Source organism: Megalobrama amblycephala, linkage group LG20 (genome assembly GCF_018812025.1).
Source record: "Megalobrama amblycephala isolate DHTTF-2021 linkage group LG20, ASM1881202v1, whole genome shotgun sequence".
In the NCBI taxonomy this organism is placed as follows: Eukaryota; Metazoa; Chordata; class Actinopteri; order Cypriniformes; family Xenocyprididae; genus Megalobrama; species Megalobrama amblycephala.
The window spans coordinates 29,725,904-29,743,975 of NC_063063.1; the positions used below are offsets into that span (position 1 = coordinate 29,725,904).

Below are 18,072 nucleotides of genomic sequence, written 5' to 3' on the forward strand. Positions count from 1 at the left end.
TGAAATTGATATTAATAGTGGAATTATTGTTACCAATTACAAAACAGTTAACTATTTTAATAGTTTTTTTTATTTATTTTTTTTATGTAACACTTTAAAATAAAGTCCCATTAGTTAACATGCAACATTGACAATGAGCAATACATTTGGTACAGTATATTAACTGTTGTTAACGTTAGTTAATAAAAATAACTGTTCATTGTAAGTTCGTTAATATTTTCATAAACTGACAGATTTAAATTCCCCCTGTAGTCTATAATTGTATTCCCTAAAACTCATCTTTAATCAATAAAATTACATATTTAAACATTTTTTCATGTCTTAAAATAGATTTAACTTAATTCTACATCATTGCGTCGGACGCAGATCTATGAATATGTTAATTAGCCCCGCCCCCACTCAGAGATCAACTTACTGAGGTAAACGCAGCACAATAATATCACTTTTTACATCGGAGACATAACGGTAATTAAAGCTGCAGTCCGCAACTTCTTTGTGTTAAAAATGTACAAAAATTATATAATGAGAATATACAACATGGATCCATTTTCCAAACCGTGTTTTTGTCTTATCCTGAATCATTATGGTACACTTATAATAAGTGTTTATATTCGGACTATTTCAGACCGGACTGGTAGGACTCGCCGCAGAGTATCACAGTAACTGCGTGACTCGCCATAGACATACACGGAGAAAAGTAGCTCCGCCTAGAATGTTCCTCCGCAAGATGCGTGCAGTTCTGTTTATTAACCGCTAGAGGGCCAACAATCGCGGACAGCAGCTTTAATGATTAGCCGTTTGCTTGACTACATTATCAAACTGCTAATAATGTGTTGCTAATGTTACACAATTTACCATGTTCCTGTTCTTCATTTCAGTCAGCTGCCTTCTAGAAGTATCCAGAAACACTTTGAACTCAGAACGTCAGTGGAGAAAGGCATATAGTTCATCATAACATTGTAATATACATCATACACCCGCTCATATATTGCTAAATCTACTTGATTTTATATCAACAGAAAAATATACCAGGATAACCTGGCTTCTCTTGAGACTCCCCTGCTAGTTTGCTGGTAATGATATGCTAAAGCCCGCCCACACGTTGACGTGATTGGTTTCAAGGTAGTTTGTGACGTCAGAAAACCGCGTTTTTGAGACTGTCTTTAGATCAGTGCAGTTTTAAAGAGAAAATACTCAGCAATGGTGTTGACATAGACATATAAACAATATTAAAAACTTGATTTTCACCACAGAGGGACTTTAATAGCTAATGTACTATTAGTAAGTGTTGAAATTAGCTTTAAGTTTATTGAATGGTTTAAAAGTATTTTTCATTGTTAGTTCATGTTAAATCGTCCACTTGGAATTATACGGTTCTATCTGCATTCTGAGCAGTTTTGAGATATTAAGCTTCAAAGTTTGTGTATTCCATTTGACTTTGCAGATACAACATTTTTGTTTTCTAAATAAAAAGTCCCAGAATGTACTCAACATTACCAAAAACATCACATTATGTAAACAAGTCAAGTCAAGACAAAAAATGTCAGATAGGCCCTTATAATTCCAAGGGGACGAAATGAAAACAAAAGTTGTGATTGCCTTTTCTTCCCTATTAGGAGTGAAACAGTTTCTGTAACAGAACAAATTTAGGGCAGACTTGTTTTTGTCTATAAGGAATTGACTGGAGTTTGTCCCCACCTCGCGTCTTTAAACACCAGATAACAGATGTTGTTCCAAGAGGGAGTGAGATTATGAGGCAATGAATTAAAAATAAAATGTGCAATAAATAATTTAGAAATAACACTGCAATAGTCCATTAAAACTAAGAAGTCAGTTTTGAGTGCATGGTGACTTTAAAGGCAGATCACAACACAATGGATGACATATTTAGTTTATTACAAACAAAACCCCTGCTGCTTGAGTTGTACAGTGAACATGACACATGCATATGCGTTTAATAAATCCCACAGGTGTTTTCTGCTCCATCTCTGTAGCGGTCCAGGTATCTGAGCGGCTGTCCGTGAGGGTATTTCTTCTGAGGTGGGTGATACACTGGAGGTCTGTTGTACTCAAACACCGGCTCTCTCATATCTGTGTATCAAGCACAACATGAGTGAGCAGCTTTATTTCCAGGGTTTCTGAGCTGCAAGCCAACAGTCGTGACCCAGTTCAAGATTGTTTTTTTCCCGAATGGATGTTAATTACCGGGTCACACTTTGCTTATGTAGTGTTGCCAAATTTAGCTTGAGAACGAAGCGACCTGGGGCAAGTTGCATAAACTTAGCTACAATGTTAAAACGGTTTTTGAGATTTTTTTTTTTTTTTTGATCATTTAATTTGTGTTAATGCCAAAAAAGACAACTGCCCGAATGGATGTTAATATTACCGGGTCACACTTTGCTTATGTAGTGTTGCCAAATTTTGCTTGAGAACGAAGCGACCTGGGGCAAGTTGCATAAACTTAGCTACAATGTTAAAACGGTTTTTAAGATTTTTTTTTTTTTTGATCATTTAATTTGTGTTAATGCCAAAAAAGACAACTGCACAAATTTTAGCACATGTGAGGATTTTTATTGGAATTGTACTATTTCATTTCCTTTAATGAATCTATTTTACGCTAAGGTCACAATATAGTTCCTCTCAGGACCTTAAGGACAAAAATGATCCCATTGAAACCCATTAAAACTGCAATTTGTAATCCCAGGGCCATTTAACTATAAAATGATGCAATCTTTGTTAATGGGCTTTTATTCAGTTGGCAAGGCTTTAAAGCTAACATTTTCACTATTTTTTTTACAAGATGGTGACATTTTCTCAAGTTTGGCCTATAATGCAAATACTCACTTTATTCTTGTTTTCTGCCTCTGCATATGTGACCGTGGACCACAAAACCAGTCATAAGGGTCATTTTTTTTTCAATTGAGGGTTCAATTTGAGGGTGCAAAAATACTGAGAAAATCACCTTTAAAGTTGATCAAATGAAGTCCATAGCAATGCGTATCCACTCACAAAAATACATTTTCGATATATTTACGGTAAAAAATTGACAAAATATCTTCATGGAACATGATCTTTACTTAATATCCTAATGATTTTTGGCTTAAAAGAAAAATTGATCATTTCGACCCATACAGTGTATTGTTGGCTATTGCAGTGTTTCCCAACCCTGTTCCTGGAGGCACACCAACAGTGCACATTTTGGAGGTGTGTTTGATTAGGAAGAGTTGGAAAATGTGTAGTGTTGGTGTGCCTCCAGGAACAGGGTTGGGAAACACTGGGCTACTCCTACAAATATTCCAGTGTGACTTATGACGGGATTTATGGTCCCGGATCACATATTATAGAGCCATGTCGCTATAATTGTGTGGGTGTGTTGCTGTGATGTCAGAGTGTGGTTTATGTGTGTGGAGCTTTGCTGGCATCTAATGGGGAAAATTTGGTACTGCGCCCAAACAAACTCTTACTGAAAGCTCAGTTTTTCAGATATCAACCTCAGATGTTCTGGACTTCAACATGTTTCATAAAATATATATTTTATATAAAATAATATTCATAAATCATTTTCATAAATTTAAACCTCTATAATTTCACTTTTTAAACTTTTTACTTCAACAATAATCTGCCAAAGGTCTCCTTTAGCTTCAATTTTTTATGAGTTTTTGGACATGGACATTTTTGTCCTCTATGGACCTATGTGTAACTTTTTTAAATGGACACAAAAGGCTTAATTTTCTGATTATGTAACAGACTTTAAGCAGTTTATGCAACCAGCCACTGGTCTGGAAAAAATAAACCCAAAACATTCTTCATTTTCAATCACTGAACCGTTTCTGGGCTTTTCAAAAAAAGTGCAAAAAGTTTCTTACTGTTGCATCAGAAACAGCTTGTAACAGCATAAAGATGCTGAATCAAATTGACTCCATATGTCTAAATAGTCAGTTTGAGGATTCACTAATGTAGTCTTTAAAGCATGCAGCTCTGGTACGAATAACAGCACCATTTTGGTGGAAAAGAGCACTTGCTTGCCTCCGACACCACAGTGCTCATTCAAACAGTGATTGCCACGGCACTGACAGACAGAGAAACATCACTACACATGAAATAATGATAAAGAGGTCATAGGTTTTGTCGCAACTGTTTTCTGGAAATAAGCCCCCAAAAAAAACAACTTCACAAATCTATACGTGATTTCTTAAAAAACCAAGCCCAAAGTTGCTTATAATAAACTGACTACGCAACTCTTCACACGTGATAACTTATATCAAAGAACAGAAGCAGAAACACATGGTCAAAAATAGACTAGATTTTCCAGACAATCTGCTCTTCAATACAGTAAAGGAAGTGTGTTTTTCCTTGTACGCCTGCAGATTACTCACTTAATAACTCATGAAAGGTGCCAGTGACAGACTGATCCCATTGGCACTGGAAAAATGCAAGACCGGCTGGAGTAATTACATCCTGATGTCTCCTGTAGAAGTCAAATGTTCGGAAAGTCCGGTGCTTCAGACAGTAGCTACAAATTGGACAGAGACAGAATATATGTGTCTGCAAATGCTGCAATAAATTTAGAAATCACTGCTTTTTACTGAGTATATTTTTAAAATGTTACGCAAGTTGAAGGGTCTTTCTGTGGGAAAAAGATAGTCATTACAAATCATTATTGCTCATGAGCTGTAATTAATTCATTCTTGTTTTGGAATGTAATGGCTACTTTTCTGAAACCATGTATTGCGCAAGACACATTTCAAAGCTAGACGTAGCCAATTCCAAAATGCAACTACTAGTTTGTTGGTAAAATGTCTCGATTCATTTTCTTAATGCAAAATATAATTTTGTATTTTCTTTTTCTTTTATTTTAATAATAGGGTGAAAAATGACCTGGAATTGTTTTCATGAGATGTTTTTATTATAACACTATTTTTACTCTCTAAAGTGAAAGAGTAGTAGTAAAACAACCCACCAGGGAGCAGGCCGGAGGTCAGCGCTGAAGTCCACTGGTCCATCTTGTTTAAACAGGATATAGGCATATCTGTGAAATCCTGTCCCTCTGGCAGGAAAAGGGCTGATGTAATGACAGATGTCTTCACCTGACGTCACAGCATTTCCAGGGATGTTCCCACTGTAATTCATTTGTGGTTAACAACTGACATCAAAACAAACAATTATTTATTCAGGTCAGGGTTTTCCAACCGGGGCTGGGTGAAACTGAGGTCAGACTGAATGGCATTCAGTTCAGTTTCACGCATCATTGAATGCCATGCAGTTGTGAAGGTAAGGTCACACTTTAGATTAGGGTCCAATTCTCACTATTAACTAAATATTATGTATGACTTTTGCCTCAAACTAGAATATGGTCATGCAGATTAAGGCATTAATATGTGCTTTATTAGTACTCATAAACCTCCAATATCCTAGTAATATGAATGCTAATAAGCAACTAGTTAATAGTGAGAATTGGACGCTAAACTAAAGTGTTTGGAAATGGATTTTGGTGGAATAAATTAGGGTTGTTCCGATTCCGATACTAGTATCGGAAATACCACCGATACCACACAAATTTCTGGCATCGGTATCGGCGAGTATTTAAACTCACGTACCGATCCGATACCATTTTCTTAAACAATACCTAGTTGTGCCCGCTATCTTTGCTTAACGCAGCAAATCGGAAATCAATTCTTCTTCGCGGCTCAGAATGCAAACACAGGAAGTTGTGCTGTGTTGCCACAAGCAACCACTATGGGAAGCCAAACACACCAAAAGTGGTACGAGGCAGCGGGGTGTTACAAAGCTCGCGCCGCGCTGACATGTCATCTGCGCGGATCAATGGACCGAGCCGCGCGACCGACTCGTCAGCGCAGCGCGGACGTGTTTTCTAGCGCCACCCAATGGGCAGCGCGGCGCGAGCCAGTGTTGCCAGATTGGAAATGTCTACTTATCGTACCAGAAGCTCAAAATTATCGTGTTTGGAAGAAAATTATCGTACATGACTTTTTAGTATAGGTAAATGAACTAAATTAATAACTAATGATTTTTATAACGGAAAGAATTAATACTGAACTAACTTAAGCTGGACAATCACACTATTTTAGCTGCTCTACAACCAAAATTATGTTCCCTCTATCTCTGTAAAGCTATACTTTGACACAATCTGCATTGTAAAAAGTGCTGTATAAATAAATAAAGGTGACATGACGAGTCAAACGTACAGAATACAGCTATTTATCTATAGACCAACAACTTTTTGACATGACCTGCAAATTACCACAATACATAAATAATTAGGCGTAACTTAGTGAGAAACAGCTGACCTAAGCACCGCGGCAGGAATGTTAACTTATGCTCCTGAGAGAGAGTCATTCTCCACGATTATTGGCCGAGAAGACGTACATGAGATGAGATGGAAGACATGCCTAACAAAGTTCACTTTCTCCTTACAACCATGATGTAGAGGATCCACACAGCTAGATCAATGAACCGATTATAACGACCATCATTTGAAGTGTCACAAAATACTGAAATTATCGTACATTATGGGATTTTTTTCATTATTGATCGTACATCGTACAGAGGTCAAAATGATCGTACAAATACGATAATTATCGTACGTCTGGCAACACTGGCGCGAGCTAATCTCATCCAATAGTATCCAGCTGCAGACCCGCAGCACCACAGTTTCAGAACCGCAGTTTCATGATGTCTACAGTATTTAACAACAATACTTTTAAATAAAGTCATTTTTCTGTTCATATAGGCCTAATATGCATAAGATATCATGATGTACAAAGAGGAGTTTTAATTACCAAGTTAATCGATAATGCAAACTATGTTTTGTTAAGGCATGAACTAATTTGTATAAACTGTGAACAAATACTTTTAACCATATAATTTTGAAAATATATTAATAAATGTGTAACCATATAGTAAAATGTCTCCCTTGACTGTATGTGATATTATTTCCTTATGTTCATGTTGTGAACTTCTGACAAATAGTATAAAGACACAGAGGCATTTAAGGGCATTTAATGTCAAAATATAAGCCTACATGTATTTAATCATTCCAAATCCTTGAACAAGTGAAACATGCATTTAAGCCAATGAGACATCAGAAGGTGTATATGGTGAGTGTATGATATTTCTGTCATGATGTGGTGAACGAATTTATATTTATATATTTATATTACTAAGTATTTGTATTACTAAGTGTCTGCTAGGCTATTGAATCATTTACATTTTATCATTAAAGATTTTTTTGCATTTGTCAAAGATATGTATCGTGTTAATATTAAATAAATATTAATAAAACTATTCATTTTGTTTTCAGGGATGAAAAGACAGGGTTTTCTGCAGAAATGCCATGATATGGGCTTATAATCTTTAAGTGTTTTAAGATGATTATTTGTTTTTTGCTTGTTTTTATTTTATTATGAGCAGTTTAAATATGTTTTAATCCTATTATTTTAGAAATGTTTTATATCCTATTTGTTTTCAACACACGTTTTACTTGTTCAAGGCTTTTTTTTAAATGGTTATTTTTATTTGACATTAAATAGCCTACGTTACATAATGTAAGTATTATGTGTAACAATTTGAACATGAAGGAAATAATACGATCAAATATACAGTCGAATGTTACACGTGTATTAATATATGTTTGAATTAATAAAAATAAATAAATAAATAAATCTTCTCAAACTCTGTGTCATTGTATTAGCCTATTTAAAACGTGGAGAAAATAATTTTAAAATAAAAACGGCGTAGTTGTAGCCTATTCTCGCAGTAGCCTATACACGACTGTGTTTGTATCCGTTCATTGACATTAAGCATATAGGCTGTTTTAAAATTTTGCTCTTTGTACATCATGATATCTTATGCATATTATGCCTATATGAACAGAAAAATTACTTTATTTAAAAGTATTGTTGTTAAATACCGTAGACATCATGAAACTGCGGTTCTGAAACTGTGGTGCTGCGGGTCTGCAGCTGGATACTATTGGATGAGATTAGCTCGCGCCGCCCTGCCCATTTGGTGGCGCTAGAAAACACGTCCGCGCTGCGCTGACGAGTCGGTCGCGCGGCTCGGTCCACTGATCCGCGCAGATGACATGTCAGCGCGGCGCGAGCTTTGTAACACCCCGCTGCCTCGTACCACTTTTGGTGTGTTTGGCTTCCCATAAACCACTGTTTAGAGCAGCGGAGAAGTGAAAACGCGCTAGCAGTATGTCTGCTGTTTGGCAGTGTTTCAGACCAGTAAAACGGCGACATGTCTCATATGCAATGCTGCAATTTCGAGGGGTGGCACAAATATTGGCAACTTTAACACAAATAACTTAATAAAGCATTTGAAGACGCGTCATCCCGCGCAACACGATGGTTACATAAAGGCTGATGCTGCGTTCACACCAGACGCGAATGAAGCGATAAGCGCGAGTGATTTACATGTTAAGTCAATGCAAAGACGCGAATTGACATGACGCGGTGCGAATTGAGCGATTCGGGCGTTTGACGCGCTTAAGATGGAGAAGGATGAGGCGTGCCAGCTTCATTCAAACAAAGAGAAAAGTTTTCAAAAGACAAATAAAGATAACCGACAAAATTGTCGGGTTTATTGTTCTGGATGACCAGCTGCTGTCAGTCGTCGAAAACGTGAGATTTTTATTTAACAAAATTGTTTCTGGACTTCAAGTTTTAAAGAGATTATTTTCTTATATAATTATATTCCTAGATTTATTTGTTGCACTGTTTTTATAGTTATATTGTAAAACTAATATACCTTTTTCAGTTTACAGTGTTAGATTTGTGGCTGCATTTGAAGTTCTTTTTCACTTAAAATAAATAAATAATATAACTGACAAATGTATGTCAGATAATAAAAATACTCTAGTTCACTGTATGTTTTTGTTCTTGTTTTATTAAGGGATAAGTCTGAAGCACACCATAAATAATTCTATCAATTCATACAGGGCTAGTAGTGTATATATATATATACAGATACACATCGGTACTCGGTATCGGCCGATACCCTGAGCTCAGGTATCGGAATCGGTATCGGGAATGGAAAAGGGGTATCGGAACATCTCTAGAATAAATATTAATATGGCTCAAGTAAATGCAGGATAAGCAAACATACTCACACTAGCCAATGAAGATACTCCTGCTCACCATCCAGGAGGTGTTCATCTGCACAAACAGACACAGTTTACTACACTGTACCTCCATCTTGTGGAGGAAGTTCAAATTGCATTTTAATAACTGTGAGCACATTTCTGCAGGTCAAATGACCAAAAAGTATAACATTTGAAAAATACACACACACACACATATGTTCAAAAGTAAAAAATATAATAATAATACTTTCATATTAATACATACAAGAATGCATTAAATTGATTAAAAGTGACAGTAAAGATATTTATAATGTTACAAAACATTGTTTCAAATAAATGTTGTTCTTTTGAACATTCTATTCATCAATGAATCCTGAAAAGACAAATATCATGGTTTCCTCAAAAATATGAAGCAGCACAACTGTTTCCAACATTCATAATAATCAGAAATGTTTCTTAAGCAGCAAATCAGCATATTAGAATAATTTCTGAAGGATCATGTGACACTGCAGACTGGAGTAATGATGCTGAAAATTCAGCTTTGATCATGACATTTTATATTGCAATAATAATAATAATAATTCACAATATTACTGTTTAACTGCATTTTTGATCAAAAAAATGTAGCATTTATGAGCAGAAGAGACTGATATTACATTTTTGAATTTTGTATATCCATCTTTGTGCATTTGTGAAAGTAAAAGCATAAATAAAAATGTACTTATGCCTTCTTTTTATAGTCTTTTAATTTTACCTTCAGATGTTTTTATTTATTTATTTGAAAAAAAAAAAAAAAAAGTATTGCTTTCAAAAACAGCAGCCAACTGTAATGATTTGCTCTATTCAGTGACTTTATAAAAAGTAAAATAAAAATATAAGACTTCATATTTTTGTAAACCTGATATTCTGGGGAAATTTATGGTTTAATCTTCTGGATACATCTACAGCATTCCTTCAGGTACATAAAGTGACTGTCACTTCTCATTGCATTCCTCTAAATAGTTTCCAGATCATCTGCTGAATGGGGCTTTTGAGCTAGTAGGGGATTTTTTGCATGTTTGTGGTTTAGTAATTTATGTGTGTGTGTGTGTGTGTGTGTCTGACTGAGAATATAGAATATGTCTATCAATATGTATTTGATGTAAATGTTGCTGTACCTGGGCTGGTTAACAACAGCGTCCAGAGTGAATTCTCTTCTGCTTCAAAGTGTATCTGAGGTGCTTGAGCTGCCTGTGTATTTCACGCAAACAGTGGAAATCAAAGCCTGTTTCCTATATTTCAAACAGAAACAGTCTTTACGTAATCTGAAGCCTCACCTGACTCGGCGTTAAGTGATTTCCAAAATGCACGACTGCGCTGCTGTCATCTCCGTACGCCACATGCAGCATGACCCGCGGAACAAAATATGCCATGGGAAACAGGTCCTGGTAGATTCGGTAGTGTTCGGCGAGCCTCTGGATGTGGAACGGTCCGTTTGTCTTCTCCCACTGCTTCTTCACTCTGTCCAGGGAAATGCGAACTGGAAGCCATAAAATAAGTAAAGATTACCTTAAATGTCCTACTGATGACTGATAAGTGATATGATGTAATGTCAGAAGTCCAAGCAGCATGTCAAGATCAACGCATCATGTTATGTTATGCGTGGGCTTGTTTGAATCGAGACAACCTGTTCTAAATAAAGATGTGCCATTTACTATGGTTTACTAATGTTTCGCGTAGTTACAAACCAGAACGTGGCGCAAAATCAAACTCATCTGTATACTGTTTACATGCACGTGCAGAGACTTTTTGCAGTTCAATTTGTGAGATCGGACAAAATTTAATGATTTAAATTTATATATTCACCACATTTATATATTCACCACTCAAATCAAAAGAAAAAAATAAATTATCATCACTAATTTTGCATAAATATTTTTGCATTGTGACATGGTTTTGTCATTAATGCAAAAAATTACATTTGTAATGTACAAATCTAAGTATACAATGATAGTATTTGTTGCACTGGATTTATTTATTAATCTAATTTTAAAAAAAAACAGTAATGAGAATTTGTTCGGTTGGAAAATATGCATAAAATATAACATTGCAAACAATCCTTAAAAAAAATAGGCTTCATTGTTTTAAGTGAAATGTATATTTTTATCACTTTCTTTTGATTTCTGATGCATCAAACAAGATTATTTTAATGACATACTCCTGCAAACAAAGCAAGATGTGTCTATCTGAGTACACTGAAAAATGTGACTTCACAAAACCTAAAATTTGAATACATGACGAGTCACTGGCTGCATCCGAAATCATATACTATCCTACTATATAGTAGGTGAAAAACAGTATGTGAAAAAAGAAGCATGACCGAATTCACAGTACTATTAAAAGAGTTGGCAAAAAGTACCCAGATGACCTACTACAAGTGTGCATACAATGGACACTTTACTATCCCATGAGGCCACGGCAGAGGATTTGTGAATGGCAGTGAAGTGGCTGGTAGGTCACATGATGATGAAAGCATAGTGAATGTAGTATGTCCGGATTACATTCATACCACACATTCATACTATATAGCAGTCGTGAAGTAGTTATCTATTCAAAAAATAAGTATCTACTCAAGAAAGTATGTGATTTCGGACGCAGCCGATGATCGTGCTGCATGCTTACAAATATCAACTTCAGGAAGTCACTGATTTGATCTTGACCAACAAGATTTACACTAGATACTTTAAAAAATACACTTACGCTTTCAGTTCCTGTGTGAATATTTTTTATCCTAATTCTGGCATCATTCTGCTTTTGATTTTTTGATTAATCATAATGATGCATTGATGCTGGAGTCACTCACATGTTCGCAGTCGATCGTCTCTTTCCATCTCTGGGTTCTTTTTGTTCTCCTGCATGACCTTCTTCCTCTCCTTCACCTCTGTCTTCCTGGAGGGACGCTGATACGGCAGGCCGATGTTGACCGGCGCAACGGCTGCTCACACAAATAAGCAAAACCTCATGATAGCAACAATCAGTAATGTCACCCAAACAAACCCACACGAATGCATCTAGATTTGATATTATAAGAGCTTGTCATAGTATTTCAGGTTAAATTCACAGCTATGGATGTAATGGGTGTGTATTCATAGCTCAATGGCTCAAGTCCATCCGTGATGACTTGCCTTCTTTCGTCTCCTCCTCCCTGTATTTCCTCCAGGTCTTCCACCAAACATCTCTCCGGTCGGCCTCCTCCGCTGCTCTCACGTAGCGAGTGTAACTGCGATACTTCTCCAGAGAGTCCAGCTGAGTCCAGTCAGTGTCCTCATTGGGCATCGGACCCAGAGGAGGAGACTGGTGACCCAGAACAGCTGCAGGAGATTCGAGAGGATTTATTATTAGTGTAATAAAAATGATAACATGGTGCAATGTAAATGTAATAATAATACAAATATTAATAAATGCTATAATAATGTTTAATATAAATAAAATAATTAACACAACAACAATATAAAATGTTGTAATATAAATTTAAGGTAACACTTTATTTTTGAGTGTCATTGTTCATGTGTTACATGTATTTACTGTAGTAATAACTAGAAATTATGCATAATTATGTGCAATTAACCCTAAACCAAACCCTCATCCTAACCCTATTGTAAGTACATGTAGTTAATTGTCATTACTCAGTACTTAAATGTATAATTACACTGTAATACTGACAGCTTAAAATAAAGTGTAACCAAATTTAATAATAATAAAATAATACAAAATATTCATAAATGTTATGATGTTTAATATACATATAATAACAACAACAAAATAATAAAAAATGTTGTAATATAAATGTAATAAGTATTATAATAATGTTGTAATGTGACTATATAAAAACTAATATATAATGTATAACTGTAATAATCAATAATAGTATAATATTGTTTTAATATTAATATAATAATAAAAACAACAATACATATAATAATGTTGTAATGTGAATATAATAATAAAAACAGCATAATGATAAATATTCTGTAGTATAATAATAATAATAATAACAATAATAAATAGTATAATATTGTTTTAATATAAATATAATACTGTTATAATATATATATATATATATATATATATATATATATATATATATATATAAAACAAACATCAATAATAAATATGTTGCAGTATAATAATAATAATGAATAATAAATAGTATATTGTTTTAATATAAACATAATAATGTTATAAATATACATTTAAAAATAAAAACAACAATACTAAATATGCTGCAGTATAAATGTAATAATAATAACAATAAATAATAACATATTGTTTTAATACAAATATAAACAACAATAATAAATATTATAATGTTGTAATGTAAATATAATAATAATAATGATAATAAAACAACAGTAATAATATCCTTCATTTAGAGACAAGCAGTAACTCAAAGTGCTGTAGAAAGACACGAAAAATAGATGAAGAAAAGGATAGAATGAAAATAAAGACTAATTAATAAATTATCTATTGATGACAGAATAAGTAGACAACAAGTAAAAGCAATTTCAAGTACAAATAAAGATATAAAGGTGTCAAATGTAAATGTAAAGGTCATTCAGACCAGCAGACACACTCGCGCTCACACAGCAGCCGCTCTGCTGATTATTTAACACATTAACTGCACATTTACACAGATATCCTCCACCACTCCTCACCGCTGCACCGAAGACCCCTCGCGTGATGCTTCAGCCCCGCATCCACCGCCGCCCGCAGCAGAACACACGCCGCGCTGCGCAGCGCCATGATGAACCGCTCTAGAGACGCCGAGAGACGTCAACACACAAGAACCGTGACGCGACGTGTGTACACGTCATCGCGTCTGTGCGCTCCTTCATATGGAAAGCGACGAGATTCGCCCATGAGAGATCCAGAGCGCGCAGGAATCGGGATTTTACGTTTCTACACATCTGATGAGTAAACAAACCTGTGAGTTATATGAAAAAGGAGTCTGTCGATAAATACATCCTCTGCTTTAATAATAGATGTTGTTTAGTGGTGATGTAGGGTCAGTTGAAGTTTGTTATTGTTTCCAGCACATTAATTCACCTAAGAATCAATAACGACTATAATTCATGAGTCAAATGTATTTTATTCAGTTATACATCATATATAGTAGTTGAACTTCAATATAAACACTGATATAGATGCTTAAATTCTTCCTTCCATCATCTGTCTGTCTGTCTGTCTGTCTATCTATCTATCTATCAGTCTATCTATCTATCTATCTATCTATCTATCTATCTATCTATCTATCTATCTATCTATCTATCTATCTATCTATCTATCTATCTATCTATCTATCTATCAGTCTGTCTGTCTGTCTGTCTATCTATCATTTTGTCTATCAGTCTGTCTGTCTGTCTATCTATCAGTTTGTCTATCTATCAGTCTGTCTGTCTGTCTGTCTATCTATCTATCTATCTATCTATCTATCTATCTATCTATCTATCTATCTATCTATCTATCAGTCTGTCTGTCTGTCTATCTATCTATCTATCAGTCTGTCTGTCTGTCTGTCTATCTATCATTTTGTCTATCAGTCTGTCTGTCTGTCTATCTATCAGTTTGTCTATCTATCAGTCTGTCTGTCTGTCTATCTATCGATCTATCAGTTTGTCTATCTATCTATCTATTGATCTATCTATCTATCTATCAGTCTGTCTGTCTGTCTATCTATCAGTTTGTCTATCTATCAGTCTGTCTGTCTCTATCAGTTTGTCTATCTGTCTATCAGTCTGTCTGTCTATCTATCAGTTTGTCTATCTATCTATCAGTCTGTCTATCTATCGATCTATCAGTTTGTCTATCGATCTATCGATCTATCTATCTATCTATCTATCAGTCTGTCTGTCTGTCTATCTATCAGTCTGTCTGTCTGTCTGTCTATCTATCGATCTATCAGTTTGTCTATCTATCAGTCTGTCTGTCTGTCTGTCTATCTATCGATCTATCAGTTTGTCTATCTATCGATCTATCGACCCATCTATCAGTCTGTCTGTCTGTCTATCTATCAGTTTGTCTATCTATCAGTTTGTCTATCTATCAGTCTGTCTGTCTGTCTATCTATCAGTTTGTCTATCTATCAGTCTGTCTGTCTGTCTGTCTATCTATCGATCTATCAGTTTGTCTATCTATCGATCTATCGACCCATCTATCAGTCTGTCTGTCTGTCTGTCTATCTATCAGTTTGTCTATCTATCTATCTATCGATCTATCAGTTTGTCTATCTGTCTATCAGTCTGTCTGTCTGTCTATCTATCAGTTTGTCTATCAATCTATCAGTTTGTCTATCTCTCTATCTCTCTCTATCTATCTATTAGTTTGTCTGTCTATCTATCTGTCTTTATCTATCTATCTATCTATCTATCTATCTATCTATCTATCAGTTTGTTTATCTATCTATCTATCTCTATGTCTATCTTTCTGTCAGTTTCCATCCATCCATCCATCTGTGTCTGTCTCCAGTGACAACATGAGCCAATAGTGTTTCTCTGCGGCCCTTAACATTTTTTCTTCATTTATTTTATACTTTCAGGTTTCCAGGTTTATGATGGAGGATCACATGCAGTGCACAATCTGCTTGGATTCGTTTAAATTCCCTGTGACCATCCCGTGCGGTCACACCTTCTGCAAGGTCTGCATCTCCAAATTCTGGGAGGCCAAGGACAAAGACTTCCACTGCCCCGTTTGCAACAAAACCTTCGAAACGAGGCCTCAGCTGAATCGCAACGTGTCTCTGTCAGTGTTAACGGAGGTGGCCGCCACACACAGTCCGGCTAAGAGAGATGTGTGCACGGGAGCCTTCGTCCACACGGAGCCGGAGCAGATCTGTGAGCGACACCAGAAGCCTCTGGTCCTTTACTGCAGGAACGACGGCATGTGTGTTTGCTATGAGTGCATTGTGATCGAGTGTAAGGGGCATGATACGATTTTGGTGGAAGATGAACGGAATAATAGAGAGGTACAAACATGCACTACCATGATGTATAAATACTGTATAATTGAAATAGTATATCATAATTTTTTGCGTTACAATAATGAGAATTGGGGGTGAAAATAATGCTTAATTTTCACTAATAATTTCTAATAATGGGAATGTTATTTATTTTCTTTATGCAAACTAATTTTAGAGTGTGATATTTTGATCTGGTTTTGTGAGATTCAGTCTGTTGTGAAAGTGTTTGAACCTTGTATATCAGATAACATGAATATTTTTGACATTTTTCTTTTGGTATGCAGGCAGGATTAAAGAGAAAGAGTGCGGAAATCAAGAAACTCCAGGAAGCCACTGAGAGAAACCGTCTGGAGCTCATGGAAAACATGGAGAAAGCGAAGGCAAGGCAACTTCTACCATCCACGACTTTATCCAGAAATAAAAATGTTCTCATTCTCATATCATCCCAAAACCATATGATGGTGACAATTGAAAATTAGGTTGCATTTGTTGTTAAGATTAACTACATTAGTTAACATGAACTAACAATGAAAAATACTTCTATGGACTTAATAATCTTAGTTAAAGTTAATTTTAACAATTACTAATACTTTTTAAAACCAAAAATTGTAACTGTTTTAATTTTATGGACCAGACATGAACTAACATGAATGATCATACTATATATGATGCATAATACATAAAAGCAATACATATTAATATAATATTAAATGTAGTAGACATTTGTTTTTTTTATTAACTAGCTTCTTTGGAAAAAAGGACAACAAAAGGAGATGTTTTGAAGAATATTCACATTGCTCTTTTTATTTAATGAGAGCCGCCATGCTCAAATAAGAACTAAAAAGCAACACAAAATGACCATAAAGTAGTTTATACAACGTGTGCACTAAATTAAAGTCAATATTTGACAAAAATCTCACATTCTGCTACAACTCTCAAATCTTATTCACAGTTTTGCATTTTAAACACATGCAAGGACATGTAAGACTTGGTACTGTTTGGCATGATGAAATTAATTTTTTGATTTCAAAAATGTACATGCATTACAGTTTTTCTCAATTGCTTTGGCACATTTCTCGAATCATCCTTACAATTTGCAGAACAGTATGTTCATTTCTCGAAACAATTCGTACAAACAGCACAACAAATTGGATTACCTCCTGCAAAAGCCTGTAACTTGCTCAAAATCCTTAGTTCATCTCTCAAAAAGCAAGTATTTATGTCAATGAACATATCAGTGCCATCAGAATGACAAGTCCTTGTGTCATTGTTCTCCAACAAGATAGTCAAAATGCTTAGCCATGTTGTCAATATAACAGCGTACACTGTCAGCATTTTCAAATGTAAACTATGACTACGGTTTTGTCTACGAAATGCTTGAATGTTTGAGGAAAAGGTTGTTCTCCTAACATTTGGCTGCACCTTTAGTCCCACATAACACAGTGTAAGGTCATAACTGAGAACGTAGTTCACAATCATGGCCCTTATTTCATCAGAAACGTGCCTAAGTCCTTTGCCTCTTCCTCTGTTTTGCCTCCCTATACCCTTCTACCACACATTCTTACTCTTCTTCTTCCCAGCTGTTGACCCTGTTTGTTTCCATGTTGTTCTTCCATTATCAGAAACTGTAACTCTTATGTTGTGCTCTGTCTATATATGCTTTCCAGTTGAAGATTGATGACATGCATTTTTGAGCTGCTTTAGAGAACTGCTTGTGTCATTGGTTGATCTAATGCTTTACATTCCCCTGAATACATGGGTGAAATTCAGGATTCACCTGCAAAATTCATCAATTCAGGACACATTTACAAAAGTCTAATAGAAATGTATAGATAATATACTTGACACTTTATGAAAACTAGGTCAACCATTTTGCATTTAATGACTTGTGCGATGAACTAATGCCTAGATGTTTTGAAGGGTAAGACTATTCAACAGAGAATCAAATAATACATTTTGAGCAACATGACAT

At 35.2% G+C, this 18,072-nt stretch overlaps 2 protein-coding genes across 2 annotated transcripts in view; one reads left to right on the top strand and one right to left on the bottom strand.

Annotated features, from left to right (window-relative positions):
* Positions 1-1,875: 1,875 nt before the first annotated feature.
* Positions 1,876-13,954, bottom strand: mrpl38 (mitochondrial ribosomal protein L38). The gene is made up of 9 exons (XM_048170740.1): positions 13,801-13,954; positions 12,271-12,456; positions 11,949-12,080; positions 10,423-10,625; positions 10,264-10,336; positions 9,134-9,179; positions 4,961-5,119; positions 4,377-4,513; positions 1,876-2,091 (listed from the first exon to the last, which is right to left on the bottom strand). Exons 1-9 carry the CDS (start codon positions 13,886-13,888, stop codon positions 1,955-1,957), a joined length of 1,161 nt encoding a protein of 386 aa, XP_048026697.1. The 5' UTR covers positions 13,889-13,954; the 3' UTR covers positions 1,876-1,954.
* Positions 13,940-18,072, top strand: part of trim65 (tripartite motif containing 65) — a 7,659-nt gene continuing 3,526 nt past the window's right edge. The window contains exons 1-3 of the mRNA XM_048170739.1: positions 13,940-14,071; positions 15,681-16,106; positions 16,385-16,480. Coding sequence (XP_048026696.1) covers positions 15,693-16,106; positions 16,385-16,480 — 510 coding nt within the window. The 5' untranslated portion in view covers positions 13,940-14,071; positions 15,681-15,692. The remainder of the gene's footprint in view (positions 14,072-15,680; positions 16,107-16,384; positions 16,481-18,072) is intronic.